This window comes from Peromyscus californicus, unplaced genomic scaffold (assembly GCF_007827085.1).
Source record: "Peromyscus californicus insignis strain IS unplaced genomic scaffold, ASM782708v3 Scaffold_13__1_contigs__length_99412109, whole genome shotgun sequence".
Taxonomy (NCBI): Eukaryota; Metazoa; Chordata; class Mammalia; order Rodentia; family Cricetidae; genus Peromyscus; species Peromyscus californicus.
Window position 1 is genome coordinate 93,267,673 of NW_026294424.1, and position 25,177 is coordinate 93,292,849.

The window sequence follows — 25,177 nt, forward strand, 5'->3', positions numbered from 1 at the left end:
TATTTTCTGAATTTTGACAGGATAACATCAAAGCATGAAACTTAACATTTGTTTTTCAAAGAAACCCACAGAAAAAGAGACCATATTTTCTACTCATGAGTAGTCTGCAAATCTTGTTTTAAAGCTTTAGAATATCTCCAAAGGGATCACACCAATGGGTTAAAAGTTTATTGTGTTGTAACTTATAGAAAATGTGGGGCTAATGGTTTATTGGCCCTTTAAACAAATGGAGAGTTGTTTTTCTCATATTTGAAAACTACCTAGAGGAAGGTGCTGCTGTCATTAGGTTCAGGATTTCACCTTCAGCTTCTCTGTTGCTCATTCAGCCTGTGCCCAGTAATTGTAGCCTAGTAGTCAGAGCTTGCTCTTACAAAGACTGGAATGATAGCAGGCTTCAAGATGGACATAGTATTCCATTGACAGCAGTAATAGAGTAACGACATAAACAGGTAAAGTAGTGAGCAATAAATGTAACCAAAGAGGTAAAGGAGCTCCACAATGGAAACTATCAAACACTGATAGCACCTGTTCATGGATCAGCAGAATTAATATGAAAATGACCATGCTACCTAAGTGATCCACAGTTTAATGCAACCCATTCAGTTTCCTCACAGAACTGAAAAGAAGCCAATTCTAACGCTTATACCAAACCACCACAAACAATAACAAAATCTTGTACCTTAAAGAAAGCAAAAGGTTTACACTACCCACCTTCAGAATAAGCCCAAAATAATAAAAAGAGAAGGTATTGGCTGGCAAAATTGGACATTCAAGTATGCAAAAGAATGAAACTAGATCCTTATACTTCACCAGCTACAAAGATGGTCACAGATTGAATTGAAGACTTAAATGTAGTTAGTACTCCAAATAGTGAGACTATAAGAAGAAAATGCAGGGAAACACTTAGGGACATTGGTATGGAAATATTTTTTTCTGTCTAAGATGTTTAAAGCACAGAGAACCAAAAGACAGAAAAGTGCAGTTGCATCAAACTATAAAGATTTTATGTAGAAAAGAAACAACAGAGTGAGAAGACAAGAATGCAGAATGGGAGAAAATGTTTGCAAGCTATACATTTTTGAAAGAGGGATACACACACTCAGAAAACTGCATTGTAAAACAAATAACTAGATTTTGTTTGTTTGTTTGTTTGTTTGTTTGTTTGTTTTGAGACAGGGTTTCTCTGTGTAGCTTTGGTGCCTGTCCTGGATCTCGCACTGTAGACCAGACTGGCCTCCAACTCAAAGAGATCCACCTGGTTCTGCCTCCTGAGTGCTGGGATTAAAGGCATGCATCACCACAGCTCAGCTAGATTTTTTTAATGTGGTATATACATATATAGATAGTTCTAAAAATGACTAAATTGTCAATAGATATATGTGAAAAGGCTCAATCTCATTATTCTTCAGGAAAATACAAAGCAAAACCATAATCACTTCACTCCAGTAAGAATAGTTGTATCAAAAATCCAGAAAAATGCTGACCAAAATGAAGGGAAAGTATAGCCCTTACACAGGTTGGTGTGGATATATTTTTTTATAGATATTGTGATAATCCAGAGGTTTCTCAAAAAGTTAAAAATAAATCATGTAATGTTTCAGTTATATATATAAATATATATATGAAACATATATAACTGGTATATATATATATATATATATCCAGCAGAAATTAGCATGCCCATGTTTATTGTAGTACCATATAACATAGTAAAACCACTGATGTCCATCAACTAGTTAATACAAAAAATGTGGTAAAAATCCATCTTTGCAAAAAGATGGATGGAACTGGAAATAATTATGTTAACTGAAACAAAACAACACAGGAAGTCCAATGTTATATGATATCATTCATGTATAGAATCTGAAACTGTTGATCTCTTAGAGGTCAAGAATAGAATGGTGGATACCAGAGGCTGAAAAAACTTGGAAGGAGCAAGCGATAGAGAAGCCCATGAAACATTCTGAATTATTGCTGGATAGTAGCAAGATGTCTGGTATGCTGTTGAGTGTAGGTGACAGCTACCTAGAAAAACCGCGGAATCAGCTGTGGGGGGGCGGTGCACGCCTTAATCCCAGAACTCGGGAGGCAGAGGCAGACAGACCTCCAAGACTGAGGCCAGCCTGGGCTACATAATGAGTTCCAGGTTAGCCACAGTTACACAGAGAAACCCTGTCTCAAAAAAAAAAAAACAAATAAATAAGTAGAAAGAAAGAAAGAAGAAAAAAAACTAGAAGGAAGGATAAACCCCAGAAGAACGGCTTTAATGTTTTAATTAAAGAACAACAAGTATTGGCGAGAACCGCATACATTTTATTTAAACATTAAATAGTATGTGCGTGTATTAAAACATCACATGGTGCCATGCAAATATGTATACTTTTACATTTCTGTATCAGATTAATATTAATTTTTAAAAATCCAGTGGTGACTTTAATGTCTAGAGAGTAAGTTCTATGTCCGATCGTAGTTCTCCACTTCATTAGTTATTATTGGTAATTCTTGATTCCATGAGAGTTGTAATTCCTTGCTTCTCTGTAGTCAATATCAGTTATCACTGCTACCCAGTGTCTGCTGCCTTCCTTTTGATAGCTGTACCTGATTCTTCCCCACTTCCACCTCATTAGAAAAGGTGGAAGAAGGAAAGGGTTAGTTGACAAATCTAGCTAGAACTCTTCTCACAAAGAAAACCGAATATCCACAAGAGCTCTTCCAGCTCTTCAGCTCTCCCCAGGCTGTGGTATAGGATGCGCCTGCCTTGCTGCAAGGGAAGTGGGGGAGGTATTTTATTTCCTGGCTTCTAAAGTAGAAATGTCAAGAGAAAACAGGAGTGTGAATGGTTGCTGAATTATTGAGCAGTGTTTGCCACACCATTATCCAGGAACTGCTTATTCTAAACTCAACAAATGAAGCTGCATCACCTTATCATGGGCTTCCATGTCAACTGCCCCTGAAAATGTCACTTGCTAATCCTGTTTTCCTAAAATCAGTGTGTGAACTCCATTTGTGGTAGATATGATACAAGGTGTAGAATTGTTTTATATGTTGCTACCATTTCCATGAGGCTAACACTCTCTTTAATAGTAAGATGTTAAAAAAAAAAAGTAAGATGTTTTATTGCCTGGAATGTGATGATTCTGCATTATGAGTCCATAAATAAATACATTATATAATAGTTGGGAGCAGAGCCATCTGTTGTTACTATTAAATCCTTGACTTAATGACTGCTGAATATCCCCCCACTCTTCTTGGGGCTTACACAATCTTTACACATGGCATTTGCTTTCCTTCCCCTTCCATGAAACTTGTATGAGCTTCCAGTTCACCTTTTATCTAAGCATAAATACCCCAGGAAGGGGTGGCAGAGGGAAACCCCATCCACTGGACAAGTGTATGAGGTGCATTTGGTTGTATGCCAATGAGAAAGAGCAAACATCAGATACTCATGACCGTTTCAACCCGTGCCCTTTACAACGAGTTTGAAAAGAAGACAGCAATGAGTGAGGAGAAAATAGGAATCTCAGTTTTACTGTGATCTCTTCTTTTTCCAGGTATATTTGGACAGAAACTGGAAGACACTGTCCGATATGAAAAGAGATACGGGAACCGGCTGGCGCCCATGCTGGTGGAGCAGTGCGTGGACTTCATCCGACAGCGGGGGCTGAAGGAAGAGGGTCTTTTCCGACTGCCTGGCCAGGCCAACCTCGTCAAGGAGCTTCAGGATGCATTCGACTGTGGAGAGAAGCCCTCCTTTGACAGGTACTTTGGACAGGTCATGGCTTGACTGACCATCCCTCAAGAGACTGGGCAAAGGGATGCCATGGCTGAGTGTCTAAGAGTTGATGGGGTAGGACATGCAGAGAGTAGATTATAAATTTGACAGCACAGTTTTGGATTAATTTTACTAAGTAACAAAGAAACAATTGTGGCACTTTGCCTCATTTTCAAGCATTATTACTCACTGCTGACCTCCGTACTAGAATTCAAACTATATTAGCCTTTGGTATTGGGAAGATAAATCTGTTGTTGTCTTTTAAAAAGTTTTTTTTTTCTTTCAGTTAAGGGATATTTTTTAAAAGTAAGAAGTAGATATAAAGATGTTGGCAATGTAATTTCAATAATAATATTATACTGAAGAATGTATAGCTCTGCCTTGGTCTGGAATGTATTCAGAAAGCCAGAAGGAGAAGTACAGTATCGTGAAATTTGAAAAATAGTCAAACTTCCAGATAAGAAGCTATTAAATATCCTTAAGAGAACTTCACTGTTGATATTTTGTGAGTGATCTCCTTCTTTCACTTTAAATTTAATAGAAAAATCATCTTTTATCTTAATATCATTCACTTTATATGGCAGAAACTTTTACATTCTGAAAGCAGAAACATGCCCCTTTATTCCAACCTATCTGAAGACAGAGTTTCCTTGCTAGTACCTTCTATCAGTACCCCAAAGTCTCACATGAGTGCAACTAGACACAGGAGAGACAGACAAGACGATGTTAAAGCCTGTGGTAAAGGAAGCGTCACTGAGAGTGTGTTCACACCAAGAACACAGGACCCACTCACTGCGACATTCAGCAGCCTTTACTGTCATACCCCAAAGGTCCAAAGGATGATCACAGTGCTGGCAGCACATTGGGGAATAAACTCTAATGTCAACAACAGCGCACTTTGTTATGCTCATCCTAAGATAATTGAACTTGCTAAGGTCTCTAAACAATAACTATTTTTTAAAGATTTATTTTTAATTATGTATATTCATGTGTATCTGTGTAAGAGAATATACACATGTGAGTTCAGGTTCATGTGAAGTCCCAAAGGGCATGTAAGATCCCCTGTTGATGGAGTTACATGCAGTTTTAAGCCACCCGTCATGGGTGCTGGAAACCAAATTCTGGTGCTCTGCAAAAGCAGGATATGTTCTTAAGTCTCTCCTTTCCACAGTTTTATTTCTAGAAGTGAAATAGGTATGTGAAGGAAGCCTTAAATACGAAATTGTTTATTATTGATTTTTATAATAGTAAATCTATTCTCCCCGACAGATGATTAATGAAATAACGGTTCATTTGATACAAAAATATTATGCAGATCTTAAAATTTGTGGGAAATGCTGATTTCATGTTAACACACTTTCCTTAAGTTTCTGTTGCTACAACAATGTCTGAGAAAACAAACTTCAAAAGAAGCCTGGTTTGGCTCACTCACTTTGGAGATGTCAGTGTGTGACGGGATGATGCCTCATATGCCTGAGAAAAGAAGCATGCGGTGATGGGGAGGGCAGAGCACAGCTGTCCATCTCATGGCTGAGACACAATAGAGAGAGAAGGAATGAGTCCAGGTCTTCTGTCCCTTTCAAGGGCAAATTCCCAATGATGAGAAGATTTCCCATCCAAAGTTTCCATGACCTCCAAATAATGGCAAGCAGGAGTGTTTGGAGGCATGTATCTCCATTTCCCAAAATTAGCACATAGTAACAAATGGAAAAACAAATCAAGATCTGTTATTTGATTTAAATCTTTCCTTTCTACAAAGATTTTATAGATAACTTATAAAACTTTACATTTGCCCTTTGAGAGAGAAATATTAAGTATGAAGATAAATAAATGATTTCAAAACTAGCATCCGAGGACAGATTTCAAGACTCTCCATATGCTGTGTCTAGGGCAGTCTGTGTCTACATCTATACTCTGAAGATGAACAGCAGTTACAGAGAGCTATAACCACACCATAAAAATTGCAGCTCAGATGGAGGAAGTGTACATTTTTAGCATTGAATTACAGAGGAATCTGATGTAGTAGACTGTTACATGTACATGATGGAAAAAGTAACTTCCTCTGCAATGAATTTCATAAGACAATAATAAATTTCACATCCCTTTCAAATGTTTTTATATGGGCTTTACACATATATGCTGGTAAGATTATAGCATATTTAAGAAAATAATACTGCCATGATATGGTGGCTAATATTATTTGTCACCCTAATGTGATTTAGAATCACCATGGAAACCAAGCTCTGGACTTGTAGGTGAGAGAGTTTGTAGATCACGTTAACTGGGATAAGAAGAGGAGTTACCCTAAGTGTGGTTGACATCATTCCACAGCCAGGGATCCCAGTGTAAATGCCAAGGAGAAATCAATTCCTGACAGTGAATGTGGACAGAATGTGACCCTCTTCTCCATGCTCCTGCCCATACCATCCTGTCCATAATGAACTGTGAACCAAAATAAATAAATAAATAAATAAATAAATCCTTCCTCTACTTGGATTCATTAGACATTTTGTTGCAGCAAAAAAAGAAAAAATAGCTAATGCTTTGAGCTTTTGCTGTTTCTTATAGCAAATCTTTGCTAATACGGGAGTCTAGAATGATATTTTATATAATCTAGGACATCTGTAAGAATAAATATTCCCTATAACACATGGTCTCCAAGTTCTCACCAACTATTGACGTATAATGAAATATTGTATAACCTTTATATAAACTATGATCTTATACAAAGTTTGTGTTATTGTATGAAGCATATCATGTATAAACACACTGAGAAAATATAATACAAGATTTGCTTTGCCAAAAGGATCTATGAGATATTAAGTCTTTACAAGTTTTATCCAGCTAGGTAGCGGTGGTGCACACCTTTAATCCCAGCACTTGGGAGGCAGAAGCAGTTGGATCTCTATGAGTTCGAGGCCAGTCTGGTCTACAAAAAGAGTTCCAAGACAGCCATAACTGTTACACAGAGAAACCCTGTCTCAAAAACAAACAAATAAACAAAAAGAAATTTCATCCAGGGCTCCTCCACCCACACATGACATTTTGGATTCACCTTTGTGGTCTCAGAATTTCACTGAAGCTATACCAAATTCGAGGTAACAGGATAGATCACAGTATCTACCGCTACATGACAAACCATGCTGGATTTGGGGTTGGGGAGTTAAAACACCAACATCTTCAGATTTTCCTTTTGGGCAGTGTTTGTCAGAGATATCCCACTTCTATTCCCCAGGTTAATGGTTGCAATTTAGTGTAGCTGTGGTATCCATGAGAGCTTTAATAAATAAAACTAGATGCCTACAATGGTCTGGCCAGAATCCCTGATGGCTGGTTGATCTGCTCTCTGAAGTCTTGTATCCTTGGGGGCTTCACCCTTTATCCAGTGTTGGGATTCTTTTCATGGCAGCTTGGGTCTTGTGGAAACCACAAGGACTCAGCCCACAACCTGACAGGGTAACATGCACTGAATATTATTAGGCAAAAGTAAGTCAAGGCCTACCATACTCAGATTAAAGGGAATATAGAATAATGAATTTACCTCTTGATAGAAGCTGTGGCATGGAAATGTAGACATGGGATCAATTATCCACAGTCCTCTTGGGAGACAATGTGAAACATTCATTCACCAAGTAACTCTGGAGGGCCTTGTGTCTCAGACATTGTTCTAGGTTGACACGGCAGACAAGGTCCACCCTCTTCTGGAGTTCTCATCTACAGTGGTGGAAGATGATCAGTGCACAGCAAATATATAGAGTTTCTGCACAGTGATGAGAGCATGATGATTCCTATATATGGAAAGTTCTGGATGCAACTGATTTTAGAAGGAGGGGAGGAATTCCTAGATCCGTGAGCTGAGCAGGAAGTAACAGGAGCAATATGTCTGTGGCCAAGCATGACTGTGAGCTGCTTGTCAGGGGGACAAAAGCCCGCAAGTGTCAAAAGGATGGTGTGGGGGTTTGAATGCAATTGGCAACTGTAAGCTCATAAGAAGTGACACTATTGGGAGGTGTGGCTTTGATGGAGTGGGAGTGGTCTTGTTGGAGGAAGCGTGTCACTGTGGGGATGGGCTTTGAGGTCTCATATATATACTCAAGCTATGCCCAGTATCTCAGTCCACTTCCTGTGTCTGCCTACACACCACCATGTCCCATCATGATAATAATGGACTAAACCTTTGAAACTATAAGCCAGGCCCAATTAAATATTTTTCTTTATAAGAGTTGCCATGGTCATGGTATCTCTTCACAGCAATAGAAACTCTAAGACAGATGGGAGGGTTATTTTCCAGAACACAACACTCGACCACTCCAAGTGGAGTGTTCTGCCCCATCTACACTTTAAGTTAACTGGTTAGGTTTGGTATTTTACATATAGAAGTTTTAATAGATTGCATTAAGAGGTGGAGAGAATTGTTAGGGAATGTGTATTATTTGAAATTAATCTAGACAAGTTTAACCCACACATACACACGCAGAAAATAATAATAGGGAAAGGGGTGTATGCCTGTACACAGGCTTGTGTTTGAAAAACTTTCTCATAATATTCAACAAATAAGAGAACATAATGAAAGCTGCAGAAATTCATCATGTGTTAGTTAGGGTGCTCTAAAGGAACAGAACTGATACAATGAATATATATTAAAGGGATTTATTAGACTTTCTTACAGAATGAGGTCAGGGTTGTCCAACAAAGGCTGTGTCACACTGGAGAAACTGAAAACATGGTCGTTGTTCAGTCCTTGAGGCTGGATGTCTCAGTGATCCCACTGAATGTCTGGAGGGTTCCTGGAGAATGCTGTATTCAGTCTACATTGGAATCCTGAAGAAGTTGCTTCTAAGATCAGAGAAGGAAGGCTGTAGCAACAAGTAGATGGATGTACCCGCAAGACAAAAGGCAGGAAGGCAAAAGCAGAGTTTCCCTCTTCTGTCAGAACTCACTCAGATTTCAGTATGGCTCTTCCTGCTTCAAACAATCTGACTGAGAAAATCCCTCACAGGGGAGCAACGTGTGCTTTAGTTGTTTCCAGATTCAGTTGACTACCAAGACTCACCATTAGTGTAGGATATTAAATTAAAATTAATATTAAAAACTAAATGAATAAACATCTTTCTCTGTGTCTTTTAATCATGATTGCTTTTTTTTTTTTTTTTTTTTTTTTTTTTTTTTTTTTTTTTTGGTTTTTCGAGACAGGGTTTCTCTGTGTAGCTTTGCGCCTTTCCTGGAACTCACTTGGTAGCCCAGGCTGGCCTCGAACTCACAGAGATCCGCCTGGCTCTGCCTCCCGAGTGCTGGGATTAAAGGCGTGCGCCACCACCGCCCGGCTCATGATTGCTTTTAACAGAGTCAATAGGATTTAGTTTTCACCTTCACCAGTGAAGATATATTTACTAAAAACTGGAGAGAAGGTCTGGAAAGTTATTCTTCACCAATAATCTCTAATCATCAAAACTCTACTGTTAAGTCCTGACATTTGATTTTTAAAGTGGTTTTTCTAATCACAGTTAAAATATTTAAAATTTCGACACCATGAAATGTTATAAAATTTTAATTTAAATATTATTAAAGTTATATTTAGCTCATAACACTTTATATAAGGTTTAGAATATAGAAGAATAAAGGGGAGATGGATATTTCAAAATTCAAGTGATCTTTTGGTACAGATAGCACACAATTTCAGTAAACACTGACTTATAAATAGGGATCATCAGGATTTAGATACACACAGTATTGGAATCATGGTTTTTGAAACTTTGCTCTACAACACAGCATTGTGAACACCACTTTGTAAACATAAAGCATGTGGCTTTATGTTTCTGTAGGTGTGACGTATTCCTACAGCCTCTTTGAAAGAATGGATTTTGTGAGAAAAGATCTTCTCACTGACCTGAACGAATCGGTATTTGATGAGTTGTTCTCAGCAGTTAAAAACAGCAAACAAACAAATAGTTAGCATAGTTTCCAAGCATTCTTGTTTTTAACCTTGCCCCTTAGGAATGATAACAAACCAGTGCATCACATTTTGTATTAAACTCCCCTACCACTTAAAAGCAACACAAATAAGGGGAGTGTAAAATCAAATTAGAAATCTACTGTGGTTTGCAAAGTCCTCCAGATGGCGGCAGCTGTAAGGCGGCATTTGGGGAGTGCTGGGAGGTGGGGTCAAGAGTTTGGCAACGTGGGTGTCACTGGCCTACCACTAACTGCTCAGCAGTGAAACAGTTGCAAACAGACAACACCGCTCAGGACAGGACAAAGGTCGTGTGCAGCCTAGGGCATCATACCTTCTGTCCAAGGGTCCCACAAAGCAGCTGCTGTCCTGGGTACCAGCTGCCTACCCACATACTCTGTTCATGATTCCTTCATCCTTCCTTCTCGTCTCCCCATTCATTCTTATTTTTTTTAATTGTTTTGGCAAAAAAGTAATAGTAAGACTATACCTGAGCAGAGATTTTTTTTTTTTTTTTTTTAATCTGAACGTTAGAAGACAGAGCCGAGAGAGAATTTTAAAACTGAATCCTCTGGAAAGCAACAGAGAGCTCTTGGCTTATTGATCTGAGTTATAGCATGTGATCTTCAAAGTAGAGGGCACTGCAGATGGGAAAGCTATTTCATGAAGTTAAACTTATTTTAAAGATAAAAATTAAATGAGTTCAATAAATTTACCTCACCACACATCAGAATGTCCTATCATGCTAGTCATAATTTCCTGTGCCCAGTGTCTGTTTTCTCCTGCCTCACCCTGGTTCCTTCCCAAAGGGACAGCTAACTCAATTCCTCTCTCTTCAGGAAGTTTCATATAGCTGTCATTATTTAATATTGTCTTACATATAGTTTCTTTTTTTTTTTTTTTTGCTTTTGTCCTTGGCATAACAAATATCAGTACTTTGAACAAATTTTTTCTTTAAAGATTTCTTTTTAATTGTATATGGGCAGGTGTGTTTGTGTATGTGTGTGTGAATTTGTGTGAGAGAGCTTGTGTGTGTTGGTGTATATGTCTGTCTGTGTGTGTATGTGTGTGTGTGTGTGTGTGTGTGTGTGTGTGTGTGTGTGCGTGTGTGTGTTAGGCTGGAGTAATTGTGCATGAGATCATCCATTTTTTATGTGGTTAGCATTGCAAGGAAGAAATCTATGATGCATTTGTAATTTAGACATAGGAAGAAAACAATGCAGCAATTAGCTTTGCATGAACAATAATATGCTGAAACCATTAAATTTATTTCCACAGCTCTGGGAGGAGAAGTCCACGATCTGTTGTACAGCATAGATGACTTCAAGTGATAGCGATCTCCCTGGGTTGCAGGTGGAGCCTTCTTGCTCTGCCATGATGCAGCCTCTCCTCAGTGCATCCACCAGGGACGAAGGGGAATCACTCCTGACTGTCTCTTTTTATACGACCATTTGTTTTGGCAGATGAGAGACACATCCTCATGACTTTTTCACTTACCCCTAATGACATTTCCACAGCCCCACCCCCACATACCTTCATGCTAGGGGTCAAAGCATTCCATGGATGACTTTCGGGGAGAGGATAGTGCATTTGGTAGCTCAGGTCATGATGTAATTCTCTGCTTCACAGTCATTAAACTAGGAGAATTGAATGAGAACAAGCTGAGACTCCATCTAGTCCAGGACTATGCCCAGAGGTGAAAGGGTCTTTTAAATTCTGTGTAGAATTCAGTGATGACACTTGTGTAGGTGTGCAGTGAGAGACGTTAGCTGGATTCAGGTTCCACTGCCAAAGACAGAGCCACATTTGACAAGTAATAAAAACTCCATTAAAAAAGATAAACTTTCACAATAGATGTTTGGTGTGGTTGGGATCAGCCTATTCCCTAACACAGGCTTCTCTGCATCTTGATGAGCTGTAACAGAGCAAAGCTCTGCTACAACACAGCAGCTTAGAGCCACTCACTGCTTAACATTGCTGTCTTCAGTCTCATTGTGTCCTTGCCTGGGATCTGATGGACACAACATTATTATTTCTCAATTTCAAGGGAATTTTAGGGCCTTCTCTTGTGCTTCTTGCAGATAAGTTTGCAATATCTGCAATGCCATCCTGTGTGGCTGCACACTGGAAACTCATTGTGTTGGATTAAATCGAGGGATTGATTCTATTGTGTTCTGCACACAGTATCCAGATGCAAAAATTCCCTTGTCTAATTTTGAGGCTTCAACCTTACAAGGTCTTATCTGTGTAGGATTTAACTTGTAATTATGGTGGCATTTGAATATATGAATGTGTGTGTGTGTGTGTGTGTGTGTGTGTGTGTGTGTGTGTGTGTGTGTGTGTGTGTGTTAGGAAAGAAAGACTGGAGTTAGTGCACAAGGAGGCATTTCCAGGAAGTCTAGAGAGTGTTCTGAAAATTACATTTCGGCCAAATCCATTAGAATGTACAGAGAATGTTATGAAGCAGAACATGAGGAGGCACAGTGAGGAAAAGTGTTGGTGTTGTCCAGTTAGGAATGGAAGCCCACAGAGGACAAGGGGACCCATGTGACTGATTTCTGCTCTTTCTAGCAGGCAGCATGAGGCAGTGTGTGCCACCCATTCGGGAACTATCCAGTGACTGAATGACCCCAGGATGAATGGAAGATGACCCATGAGAATATATAGTTAGTTCAGTCACAGACAGCCTCGGGGAATGCTCCTTTAGGTACCCCATGCAGTGAGATCAGACTGAGGGGCGAAGCCCACACACAACATGTGGAAAGGAGAGGCATGTGCCCATCAGTCGAGGAGGCTGTTACATAGCCTCTCCAACCCTAATGACTCTTCCACCAGGGTCTTTACTGTCTCTGTCTGCTTTCTTGCCATCCACGGATGTAGTGGATATGACTGGTTGTCTTAATTTCTGCATGGGTTCTACCACTGAGGAACTCGGGCCTGTGTAATGGCACATGGGCAGGTGTTTGATACTCCCACCAAACAGCTTGGCTCCAAGGTAGCTCAGCTCTGAGGGATTAACCAGGAGGAATGTCTGCCTGCGCAGTGTCCTGTTCGGGGACTCCAGGAGTCAGGTTGTCCCAGAACCTCCTCACTGCCCTGCAGTGATGGTTACCTGTGTAGAGGTGTTACTGCTGTCAGTCAGGGGAGGGGTTTAATCTCTGTTGTACATAGATGTTCCTGTGACAAGTCTTCTCACTTCACTGTGGGCAATACTGAGATATATATCTAGTCATGCTACATAATTAACACATAATATTAGTATTTAATTGATTGCACATATTAAAGTAAATGTTAATTAGGAGGAGCAGTAGATTTCCATTGAGAGAGTTGAGACTGGAGAGTCAGTGGCGGGTGGGGTGGGGGGTGGGGATGCTTTTTTTTTTTTCCAGACAGAAGGTTTTCAGAGATGCCCCAGACTCCCTGCTGCTGTAGCCTGGTAGCAGTGGCCAGAGTGACTTAGAGCCCCATGAGGTAAATCAGAGCAAATCATGCTGGAACCTGTCCACAAGTGACTGTGTTCTTCTACTCAGTGGCAGAGGGCAAGTCCAAAAGAAGGATGCTTGAAAAATACAAAAGCCTCTGACTCTACAGAGTGTCTGAGGTCTAAGAAGGCCACAGAACAGTCATACACTTTAAGATTTAGGTTTTAAACAAAAAAAGTTTAACAACCTGTCACCAACTGAATAAAGGGCAAATATACTTGGTCATTTTTGTCTTAATCATTTCTGTAATAATTAGTGCTGTGCATATGTGCTATAATGCTAGACAATTAATTATAATCTCACTCAGAGAAGAAATCAAATTCTGGTGGTCCCGCTATGTTTCACACCCTTGCTTTCACCCATAGCTCACATGTTTCTACTCCTGGGACATTCACAGCTCGGGTACTACGCAATCTGCCGGTAGAACCATCTTTAAAGCAGCCTTTAATGCTCTTCAGGCCGTCTCCTGAATCTTACTTTGCACGTGCGCCACCTGCTGTTCAAACATTCTCAATGAATCTACTTACAGAAAGCTTAAAAACTGTATTTAAAATTATTGTTTCCAGCTCCATTCATTTACATGAGTATTTCGTAATTTCATATTTCTTAACAGCTGAAAAATATTCAACTGTGTAAATATACCACATTTTCCTCATTCATTTATCAGCTGAACATCTAGGCCATTTCTGTTTCCTGGCTATTGTGAGTAGAGCAGCTATTTCCGTAGTATGATGTAGAGTCCTTTGGGTATATACCCAAGAGTGATACAGCTGGATCATGTGGCAGGTCTACTTCTAGATTTGTGAAGATACGCCACACGGATTTCCATAGTGACTCTACCAGTTCGGACTCTCGCTAGCAGTGACGAAGTTTTCTTTTCCCAGCATCCTGACCAGCCTTTGTGGTCATTTTTTATTATCTTAGCCATTCTGATTGGGTTTCCTGATGTGCCTGTTGGACTGCATATGATGAGCAGGCTAGACTAATACCTTTTCCTTAAACCCTGAAGTCTTTGACGTAACACAATATGGAACAGGTGTGCAGTAAATTCCAGAAGAAATCAACCCAGGAGTTAAAATCTGAGAGCCTGGTGGTACATTGTCCTGTTTTGTATGGTTTTGTAAAGACTCTACATACATGCCATCTTTGGAATAAGAGCATGTTTACTAGGCAGAACATCCTAGTGCCTATGTTCCATCCTCTTCAGCAGAGTTGTCCGGGGGTTAGGCCCCTTGTAACCACCACAGCCTGAGAGAGAAGCACAATCCCTGACTCCCTTCAGAGTCTCTGATGGTTTGTTTCCCTCTTGCTGGATCACAGGGACTAACGCTCACGTGCTTCCTACTTGTCTCCCTCCACTAGATAGATGTATACATAAATATTATGTCATTAGAACACATATTACATCATACTGACATGTACGCCAAGCACCAGTCTGGTCTTCACTGTCAACTGTCTTCGTTGGATTAATGAGAAATGGGAGAAACCAGAAACAAAATGTAAATTAATGTTCTTGCAGATTATCCTGTCACTCTGGGTATTCAGCCGAAGATAAATTATGAAAGTTACATAAAGGTCATATTAAATGTTCATGGCATTGCCCTTCTAGGGGCTATAAGAACCCATAAATGTTTCATAATATTAGACAAGGAACTATACAAAATAAGCAGTGTTTAAACAGTCAGTGCATGCTAAGTTTCAGATCTCAGAAACCACTTGTCTGCGTCTTCCCAAAAATAAGTTCAACCTTTTGAAGACGAAGTGAGAAACCAGAAATAATATATGCATTCGCACTTAGACTGACTTAATGGGGTTTTTGTAAATTGTGTCTCATTTTCCTTACAATCTGATATATACTTATTATTTTTCAAAGTTGGTGCTTTTGTTTTTTGTTAACTACACATGTCAGAAAAATGCTTGACCTTTCAGATGTTTTCAAACAGGACTGGAGACTTGGTGTCCTTCAGTGTCCCTCTCCTGCCACCTGTGGTGGGCATCTACTGGGCATCATGGAAACATGTGCCCCCTGGACACTGGGTCAGCTGACTCAACTGCAAACTTTGACACAGTTTTCTTAGAAATACATTTGATGAAAACATAAATAGAACCGTGTAAATCCATGCCAAAGAATGTCTCCACACTTCTGTCTCCACAGCACCACCGATGTCCACACTGTGGCGTCCCTGCTGAAACTGTATCTCCGAGAACTTCCAGAACCCGTCATTCCTTATGCAAAGTATGAAGACTTTTTGTCATGTGCCACACTGCTCAGCAAGGAAGAGGAAGCAGTAAGTTGATGTTGATTCTGCATAAACACAAATTCGGGATATCAGTTATGCTTTTTGTCTTCCATTTGAAAGTCCCCACCCCCATCCTTGGGTTGTTTTACCTTGTGCTATGTGATGACATCACATTGAGATCTCCACGTGCAGCCAAACACCTCTTTTTGACCCTTTTCGATGAAAGACGAGAACACAGCTGGATAAGTGAAACACAACTGGATAAGTGAAATCACTCCCCTCACAGTCCCTGATGGGTGACAGCAGGGCTGCCTTGGGCCTCCTGATCCAGGAAAGGGCTGATGCCTGCTGCTTAGTGCTCTTTGTGTTGTCTTCCCCAAAAATGGCATAAAAAAGCCCTGGGTACCAACTAGCGCCTCTGCTTATTTTATTAAAAACAGGGGTTTTTTTTAGATATTTTTTACACACTATAAATCAACCATTGAAAGTATGCATTTCAGTATATCTGAGTTGTACAAGCATCACCAAAATCTAATATTAGAATACTTAACATTTTTAATTATCCCCAAATAATCCTCAGCCCTTATCTTCCCATTTTTCTTCCCCCAAACTTGCAGCTTCAGATCTATTTCCTTCCCCTGTAGACTTACCCCTTCTAGACATTTCATGTCACTGTTCAGCGTCTCATTTGTTGTTTTGTGATTCACCTCTTCCATCTGTTCCTGAGTTTATTTATGCTGTGCCACATATCAGTATTCCATTTCTTATAATTCCAAATTATATCCCATTTTTATCCGTTCATCAGTAAGAAATAAATTTTATTTCCAAAATTTGGTTATTGAATAATGCCTCTGTGAATGCCTGTGTACCCACGAAGTTTGCCTTGACATATTTTACATGTGTCCTGCTGGTGTACCTAAGAGGTAAGACTGCTGGACTACTCAAACTGTGTATTAGGAGGCCATGTGATTTCCAAACCTTAGCAGCAAATAGTGAGGTTTCCAACTTCTCCACATCTCTGCCATTGTGAACTGACATTTACTTATTGTAGACTCTCCCCATGAGAAGTGGTGGGTCCCTGGGGTTGAATGATGTGTTTTGGATGGCTCACGATACTATCTTTTCATTTATCGTTTTATTATTTTTACATTTTTTGGAGAACTAGCTAGCCAGATTACACTATATTTTACTTGAGTTTCCACCATCCTAATCCCTAAAGAGCTTGGTTCCAGGATTCCCTGAGGGTACCTTAGCTGTGATATTTGTGTCTTTTATGTGAAATTGTGTATTATTTGCATAGCCTATGTACAAATTCCTGTATATTTTAAGTCAGCTCTAGATATGTATAAAACTAGTAGAATACAGGGGTTCTAAAAGTAGTAATTTTAGGGCTATTTAGGAAAAGTCTGTCCATATTCAGTACAGAAGTAACATTTTCTAATATTTTTAATCAACACTTGGTTGAATCTCCAGGTATGGAAGACAACCATATTTGTCTATTATTGTTAAACTGTAAATACAGTTTAGACACAAATCAGATGCATGTGTGATTTGAAAATAGTTCTCCCAATCCATGTGTTATCGCTTCACTTTCCAGACACTATACTTTATCAACAACTTTGTATCAGAATTTTTTTTAATAGTTTCCATGTTTATTGCTCTTACTTTTTGTTTCATGGCCAAGAACCTTTTGTTTAATGGAAGATCATAAGTATCCTTGGAGTATGACTTTACTGACTTTAGCTCTCACGCTGAGATCTGCAATCTGTTAGGAGTCCATTCTTCTATGGTGTGAGGAAGGCACAACTTTATTCTTCTGCACATGGACCTTCCATGGTCTCAGCACTGTTGAAAAGTGTGTTCTTTCCCTCAGTGGCTTTCTTGGTATTCCCGACTAGGACTGCTGCCTCCTTTAAGAAACACTTTAGTTTTGTGTGTTATGTAGCATTGTCCGGAGACTCCTTTGTACCACAGGAGACTACTTGAGTAGTTGTGACAGAGGTCATTTGTCTTGTGAAACCTAAAATATATACCACCTGACCATGTAAAGAAAGAATAAATCAGATCCCATTATCAACTGACTTTTCTGTGGCCTTTATATGTTAGAGGATGCTCTACAATCATCAAAACCATAGAAATGAATCCTTGATGAAAATCTCTTGTCAGCTTTCCCAATGCCCTGCCTGCAATGATATAATGTAGACATGTCTTAGACATGTCCAGTGCAGAGAGATGTTTGCCAACAGACACACATCTGTCTAGATTCTGGGCATGTTCCCCTGTGAAGGACAGTTACTGTATCAATGCTTTTTTTTTTCTTTTTTTTTTTTTTTTTGCAGATAATGAATTTTATTGAAAATGAAGCTATCTTCTGTTTTCAAGTCAACTCTAAAAGAATCTTTTTAATGTTAAAATAGCTTCACTTTTAAAGCTATTTCCAAAATAGTAGCCTTCTATTGCACAGCAGCTCTAAGGAATGTGTCTCTAGGCATTGGTTTATTGTGCAGAGACCACATGGTATCTCTGAATGACAGAGTCTATTGGGCCACCATCTTTCACTGAAATGTCATCATGCAATATGTGACTGTATTTATAGAAGTATTTAAAATCTTTGTGTGTCTTTGGAAATATTTCTAAATTGTTCGTTGTGGTAACATACATTCATTCTCTTCTTGTTTGTACTCAGGGTGTTAAGGAACTAACAAAGCAAGTGAAGAGTTTGCCAGTGGTTAACTATAACCTCCTGAAGTATATTTGCAGGTAAGGGCTTTCCTAAACACAAAGCTAAACCAGAGAGCATTATATTTCATTTGGTGGTAATTTACATGTAGCAATGAATAAAACAGACTGAGCGACCATGTTAGTCTCACAGAAAATTAATAAATTTGACAAGGTTATCTCAAAGAGTTCTTGAGAACTAAGATTTGCTTGATTTTATAATTTGATGATTTTAAAATGGCTCTTGCCTCCACACATTAAAGATATATTGCTCTGAGCTTTCATCAAAGTCATTTGTGGAGTGTTCTTGAAAGAGCGACATGTGAGCCTTCAGAGGAGGAAGCCGGTTTGAGAGCGCAGTCTGTCATGAACGATTTCCTTCTACACGGTTATACAGCTTTCCTACATTTTCCGAGTAAAAAGAAGTAATGAAACTAGATATTTCACACAGGTACTGTGAGGGTCAGGATTCTAGGCACAGTGGCATTCACAGACAGTGTGAGTAACTAGGAGTCCCCAAACCCCCCTCAGATCTCTTTCTAGCAATTGCTGTCTTTAGAAACAAGTAGGACCTTCAGCTTCACACCTTCCAAAAAGCAAAAATAAGTTTTAACCAGCACATATTTACAAACACAGAAAGCTTTCATCCAAGAGTTTTTAATTCATTCAGGTTATTGTGTTAGGCAAGAGAAGTTTGCTCCCTCCTCAAGTAAAATGGAAAATAGGCTTGTTTTAACCTACTGCAAGTCTCTACACAACAAAAATACTTCTCTTGAAACACTTAGGCAGATTTTTTTAACTTTATTTTTGAAATTGTATGTGTATGTATGAATATCATCTATGTATGTACCAAGAATGTGCCTGGTGACAGCAGAAGCCAGAAGGTATATAGCCTGAGGCTGGAGCAGCTGTGAGCTACCCAGTGTGGGTGCTTGAAATAGAATAGTTTTCCTACTAAAAATGCCAGAGAATGGGCTCTTTGGTGCTCTTTATTCTTTAGCACATAGTAAATTAAGATATATGTGCTTGTAGTTTTTCATCAATAGAATTGACATTTTAGTTCCCAAAATATATGCACTTATGTTTTAATAGATTATAATTGGAGCTCACAAATTCCCCATGATGAAAGTGATTCCTCTTCTGTGGAATCATAGATTTTTGCAGATGATCTTCCATACCATTCTCTCACTGAATGTGTGTCTAAATAACATCCAAGGCATTGAAAGCATACTAGTCATCTTTTAATTACTGTAACAAAATAACCAAGCTAATCAACTTTAAAGAATAAATGATTGATTAGCTTCAGTTTCTGAGTATCGGATGTTCAGTCCATTAGTGATGGGGCCTGTCACTTTGATCCTGTGGTAAGGCTGGATAACAAGGAAGGAACATGTGACAAAGCCATTTGTTTAGTGGCCAGAGTTGTTTAAATCTTAAGTATCTTTTCTTGGTAGGCCACGTGTTGCCTTTGTTTACTGCATTTCAAATCACTGTATTTTTCTTCAGTTGGTACAATGCCCGGGAGCTTTATTGTTTCTTCACAAATGTCTTTAAAGTCAGGTCTAACTACAGTTGCTCAGAGGACAAGTACTGAGGCTATCCTACCTTTTGTCTTCTTACAATCCCACCCCCTAGCCCCCCCCGTGTGTGTATGTATTTTGTTCTTTTACATTTTGCTTTTTTTATTGTTTGAGAATCTACACATGCATATTATGTGTTTAATTAGGTTCACTTAATTCCCTTCCCTCCAATTTCTGCCCTATTCACTTCCACTTTCATGTGTTTCTCTCCCTGTGTGTCTCTGTCTGTCTGTCTGTCTGTCTCTGTCTGTCTCTCTCTTTTCACTGTTGTCCATTAGGGGGTCAGTCTCAATATCTTCTTCAAGGATACCCCCATGATGGCTAGAACCTCCCATTAGACTTCATCTTTTAAGTTTCTACCATTTCCCAACAGTGTCAAAAATCCTTTGAACACATGAGCCTTTGAGGGACATTTATGTAAACCACAACAGGAGGGAATGCATATACTTGAATCTCAAAATTCATAATAATATCCAAACACACTTAATTGACAGTGGAGCCTAAACTATACCAAGCTGGAGAAGTTCTTTGATATAGTTCCAAAAGCCTGATGTCTCATGATCTACACTGTAACTTTCTGTACATTACAGTGAGAGATGTTTGAATCTCCATATAGTTTTGCTTCTGTAGTCATCTTTGAACATATTTCAGTTCATACATTTCCCAATGATCCATTTTATTCCACGAAGAAATTGAATCTCACTGTTTCAATGGTAATCTTGCCACCACCAGGTTCCTGGATGAAGTGCAGTCCTATTCAGGAGTTAACAAGATGAGCGCCCAGAACTTGGCAACTGTCTTTGGCCCTAACATCCTGCGCCCGAAGGTGGAAGACCCTTTGACCATAATGGAGGGTAAGTGAATGATCACCTTGCAGCCTCACCAGGGCAAGAATCAAGTCTCTTGGTTGGCCTGTACCTATTATCATTTCAGCAAACTCAGAAAATGAGATCACGGTTTCTCCATTAATTTACTCTGATTATTCTTTAAATGTAAAATATTTTCTTTTGAGAAGAGAGAGTTTGCTTCACATTATTCGACATAAAATTGTAAAATAATTCCACAATAACACTTGTTTACAAAGGAGCTTGCACACATTGGTTGACCACCTGAAAAGTAGGAGGCAGAACTGGGGAAGCGTCCACTCTGCCATCCAGTACAGTTGCCAGGTGACTTTTAGTCAATGACTGTTTATCAGTTTGAAAAGATTCAATGATTTCAAATGGTAAGCAAATCTGACTTTTTACATGCCGAAACCTAAAGGAATCGTTACTATTCAAATTACAAAACTTTTTGCATCGTTTCCCTTAATAGTATACCTCTATTTAGTTCTATCAACCTTAAAGATTAGACGCTTTTCTGTTTCTACTTGTGGGTACTATAGTCATTGTTTTCTAAGAATGACTCAATTGAACATCTCAGAATTTAATAGGCAACTTAGAAGGAAGGATAACTAGTTTTAGTTTTACTCAGTTTACTTAGTTCCTAAGAAAATATTAACCTCCCATTGTGATGGTCTTCCTTTCTTGAAAGGTCTAAGATTTTCATTCTACTTTTTGAGTATGAGAGGCAAAGCCATCGAGTACGTGCCTGTCACCTTAGCTTAACTCCTCTTTTCTGACATTGAGGGAAATACAAGTTAGCATCCTAGTTTGGGTGTAAAATAATCCAGAGAACTTTAATCTAAATAATTTAGTAGACATGTGAATATTTTCTGTCTAGCCACACAGATAAAACTGATATAATTCAGTGGGTCACAAAATAAAATGAAAAGAGATGAGTGTGAGAGTCTTGTTGGGAAGAGGAGAAATCAGCCATGGTGGAGGGGGATTAGAGAAGGTACAGGCAGAAGTAACCAGAATGGGTTATATACATATATGAAAGTGCCAAGGAACCCATCTAGTAAAAATTAGAATAATAAGAAAACAATAATGTATAAAGTCGTTATCTATAGACTGAAACACTAAGAATGAAAAAGTGAAGTTCAGATGCCTGGACACAGAGCACTGCTGTGGTCGCTGCTCTACCTGACGTCCTAGAGTTGCCTGAGAAAGGAGACTTGGTCATCCAGAACAGGTTGTCCTGTGGGCATGTCTCTGGGGAACTCTCTGAGTTGCCGTAACTGATGTGGGAGGATCCAGCCTGAAAGTGGCAGAACTGTCCCCTGGCATGGGGCCCTGGAATCTCACAGCACAGGAAGCTGGCAGAGCACCACACATGCATGCCTTGCTTCTCTCTGCTCTTGACAGTGGACGTGATGTGACTTTTGGGGGCTCCTGCTTGATGTCCCTACTTTGGTGGACTATAACCTAGAATTGTGAGCTCCAAAAAAAGAGAAAATCTTCTTTTCCCCTAAGTTGCTTTTTGTTGGGGTGCTTTAGCACAGTAACAGAAATGAAACTAGAATGGCTGTATAATTGCATTTATATATTAAGCTCCAGCAAAAGCAGAACTGTAGTTATAGAAATCACAGTAGTGTTTACCGTGGGCAGAAGATGTGGGTAAGAGGTTGACAGAAAAAGGGCACAGGGGAAATTATCCATATCATAATTAGATAGTTTTTCCAGGACTATGTACACTTGTTATAACTCATTGGATCTCTTTGGATGTAGAAAATGACAGCTGTGTCAGTATTTGCTACAAAAGTATAACTTGAAATTATATTGTATAAAATACTGCCTATGTATTTTTACAGGAAAATTAAATTCTTAGCCAATGTTTATAAAGAAAACTGCCTGGATATGGCTTTTTAATTTAACCTGCACAAAATTATATGAGCCACTAGGGAACTACAGGATTGTGCAGTTCAGTGTGACTCCAGAGTAGCTTGGACTCTGCATAATAGACTGGTGATTACAGCTGCTTGGACCTCATTACTGGGCTTGATAGTCTGCATTAGCAGTCTGAGGAAGAAAGTGACAGAGAGGAGTGGAGGAAAGGCAACAGAGCTAGTTCATGTGGTAGCAGGCACACATCATTGCTACCAGTTACAAAATTGAAAGTCCCTTTGCAGGAGACTACCACCATTGCTCATCCCAGAGACTAGATGGCAGAAAAACGTCCCAACACACAAGAAAGAATATTCTGAATCTGTGGGGCCTTGACACCCACTCTGCCTTGTAACAGGCACACTTTATTCTGGATGCTTGTAAGTTCATCTTGAAGATATGGGAAATTTGTTCTCCAGTTAATTAAATGTCTCCCAGAATCCATAACTATAATAAAAAGCAGTGAAGCTTCAAATGCTAACATTCCAGTGATGAGAGAATAGGTTCACTTTCCCCCAGGACTAGGCAAAAGCATATGTAATGGAAGCTATAAACCCTCAAAGCTGTGCCTGTCGCACAAGCAAGAAGTGTGACAGTGTCACACTCATGCTGTCAGTGGTGAGAGGTTGAGGACCACTTTAAATATTTCTGTTCTATTTTTATCCATATGCATGCATGTGTTTATGTCTTTATGTATGCACACACAGCTCATGCAGTTTCCTGGAGAGGCTGAAGAGGCTGTCACTTACCCAAGAGCTGCAGTTATGGGCAGTTGTGAGCTACGACATGTGGGCACTGGGAACTGACCTCCTAACTGCTGATCCATCTCCCCAGCCTAGACCATTTAAATTTCTTTGAAATGTTTACATTAGACTCATTGCATTGAAAATGTGGCTAAAGTTCCAGAGATTACTGAGAAAGAGAAACTGTGTATACCCTACAAAGCATTTTCATTGTTTCGTTTTTCCTCCTGCAGCGCTGTTATAATTGATGGTGATTCAATAAAAATTGTCTTTAGTTTCCTTGTTAGAATTGGCCTAGATTTGGTTATTGCCACTCCACCTTTAAATCCTAGCATGGGAGTGTGTTGGAATAGATGCAGAATTTAGAACCAAAAGACTGGGTGTTAAACTTCACCTTGGTCATTCTTCATCTGCGGCCTTAAGCAAAGACGTTAACATTTCCCAACCTCAATTCCCTCATCTGAAAAGTGTTGCATCTCGCGAACATTTAAGAGACTTTCTTTGTGACACTCTTGAAATGTTCCCACCTATTACCATGTCTCTCAGACACAGAGGAATCATCTAGGGGCAGTGTGAAAATGCAAATTCACAAAGTGTGTCCAGGCAGGTCCTTAAGTTGTGAAGCTTCTTGATGATGTTACTGTTTCTAGACTGTCCTTGCTGCTGTCATATGAAACCTACATAGAAACACAAAATCTCCATCCTACTCAATGGCTGTTGCATAAGAATCTGCCTTTTAACAAGAAATGCACATGATGTTTATGAACCATAAATCCCGGTAACATGGGTCTAGCAACTGCCCTGTCACACTGGAAATGATAAATTTTGAATTTTGAACCATCATAGAAATAGTATGCAGAACATGAATGAATGTGACTTTTTTCCTGTGTAGACTGAATAAGTGTTTAGGTGAAGTGTTGCTTTCAGTGAAAGGGTGGCCATGTCCCACACTGGGCTGCTGCTTCCTGTCGGCCCAGTCAGCTGACCTGAAGGGTTTCTGGTAACTACAGTGTTCGGACTTCCTTGGAGTCAACTCTTTTTTCCCCGGTGAAGAAGTGATGTTTTATTCTCTTTTGTTGTTGAGAAGTGAACATGTGTCTGAGCATGTCGGGACCTTGGATATGATTCTCCTTCCTTGTTGCCTCTATGTTACTGTTCACTGTCTTTATAACAATTCTAGAAGTCCTCTGCCCTTTTGAAGTCTGTATATTGTGCACTTAGTTGTCCGTTAGTGGGTATAGATTTGCTCAAGTGTCTGGAGCCAATAAGATTCCTTGTGTCTATCAAGAGGTGCTGTGAACCTGCTGAACCAAGTTGACACTCAGCTAGGCAGTCGGGTCAGATGTTTACTCAGCCTTCATTTTCTGCTTGTGCTTCAAGGTCAAGCAGAGGTGAGAGCTTGTGGGCGTCTTACTTCTTTCCAGAGCATGAGCACATCTGTAAGGGAGATTGTTGGTGTCTAAACTCCCGGCACCACAGTTTTACTCCCAGGGTGTTCTAACGTCTCAATTGGTTTAGTGTTTGTCTGTCTTACCTCTTACTCTTTGATTCAGAAGGAGAGGATGGTTCGGGTATGCTTTATATAATGTAATTGAAAGCGTCTTACCTAAAGCAAACTCCTAATCAGATCACAGAAGTCGTCTTGTGAATGCAGTCTGCAGAGAGTTCAGATGGCAACTCTCCAGGACAGAGCGTTGGGCTTCCTTCCAATACAGTTCTGCCTAGTGCAGTGGCTTCCAAGCTGTTGGTTGTCAAAGGGAGTGTGGATTGTGAGTTTTCAACCTACAGTTGATGGGATACCAATATCCGTCAGTGTCCAAGCAACTTAAAACAGCATGGAGTTGCTCCTTCTATTGAGATTTCTCTAAAATGCTTAAATCTTTCAGTTCATTTCCAAATTCTGAAAATGTTGATTCTGAAAAAT

The 25,177-nt window shown here is 39.5% G+C and overlaps 1 protein-coding gene across 7 annotated transcripts in view; it reads left to right on the top strand.

The window, feature by feature from the left end:
- Arhgap24 (Rho GTPase activating protein 24) overlaps positions 1-25,177 on the top strand; it is a 664,750-nt gene that overhangs the window by 632,010 nt on the left and 7,563 nt on the right. For all 7 annotated transcript variants that reach the window (XM_052735536.1, XM_052735534.1, XM_052735537.1 and 4 more), the window contains 4 exons: positions 3,552-3,759; positions 15,360-15,492; positions 18,131-18,204; positions 20,475-20,596. In XM_052735536.1, coding sequence (XP_052591496.1) covers positions 3,552-3,759; positions 15,360-15,492; positions 18,131-18,204; positions 20,475-20,596 — 537 coding nt within the window. The remainder of the gene's footprint in view (positions 1-3,551; positions 3,760-15,359; positions 15,493-18,130; positions 18,205-20,474; positions 20,597-25,177) is intronic.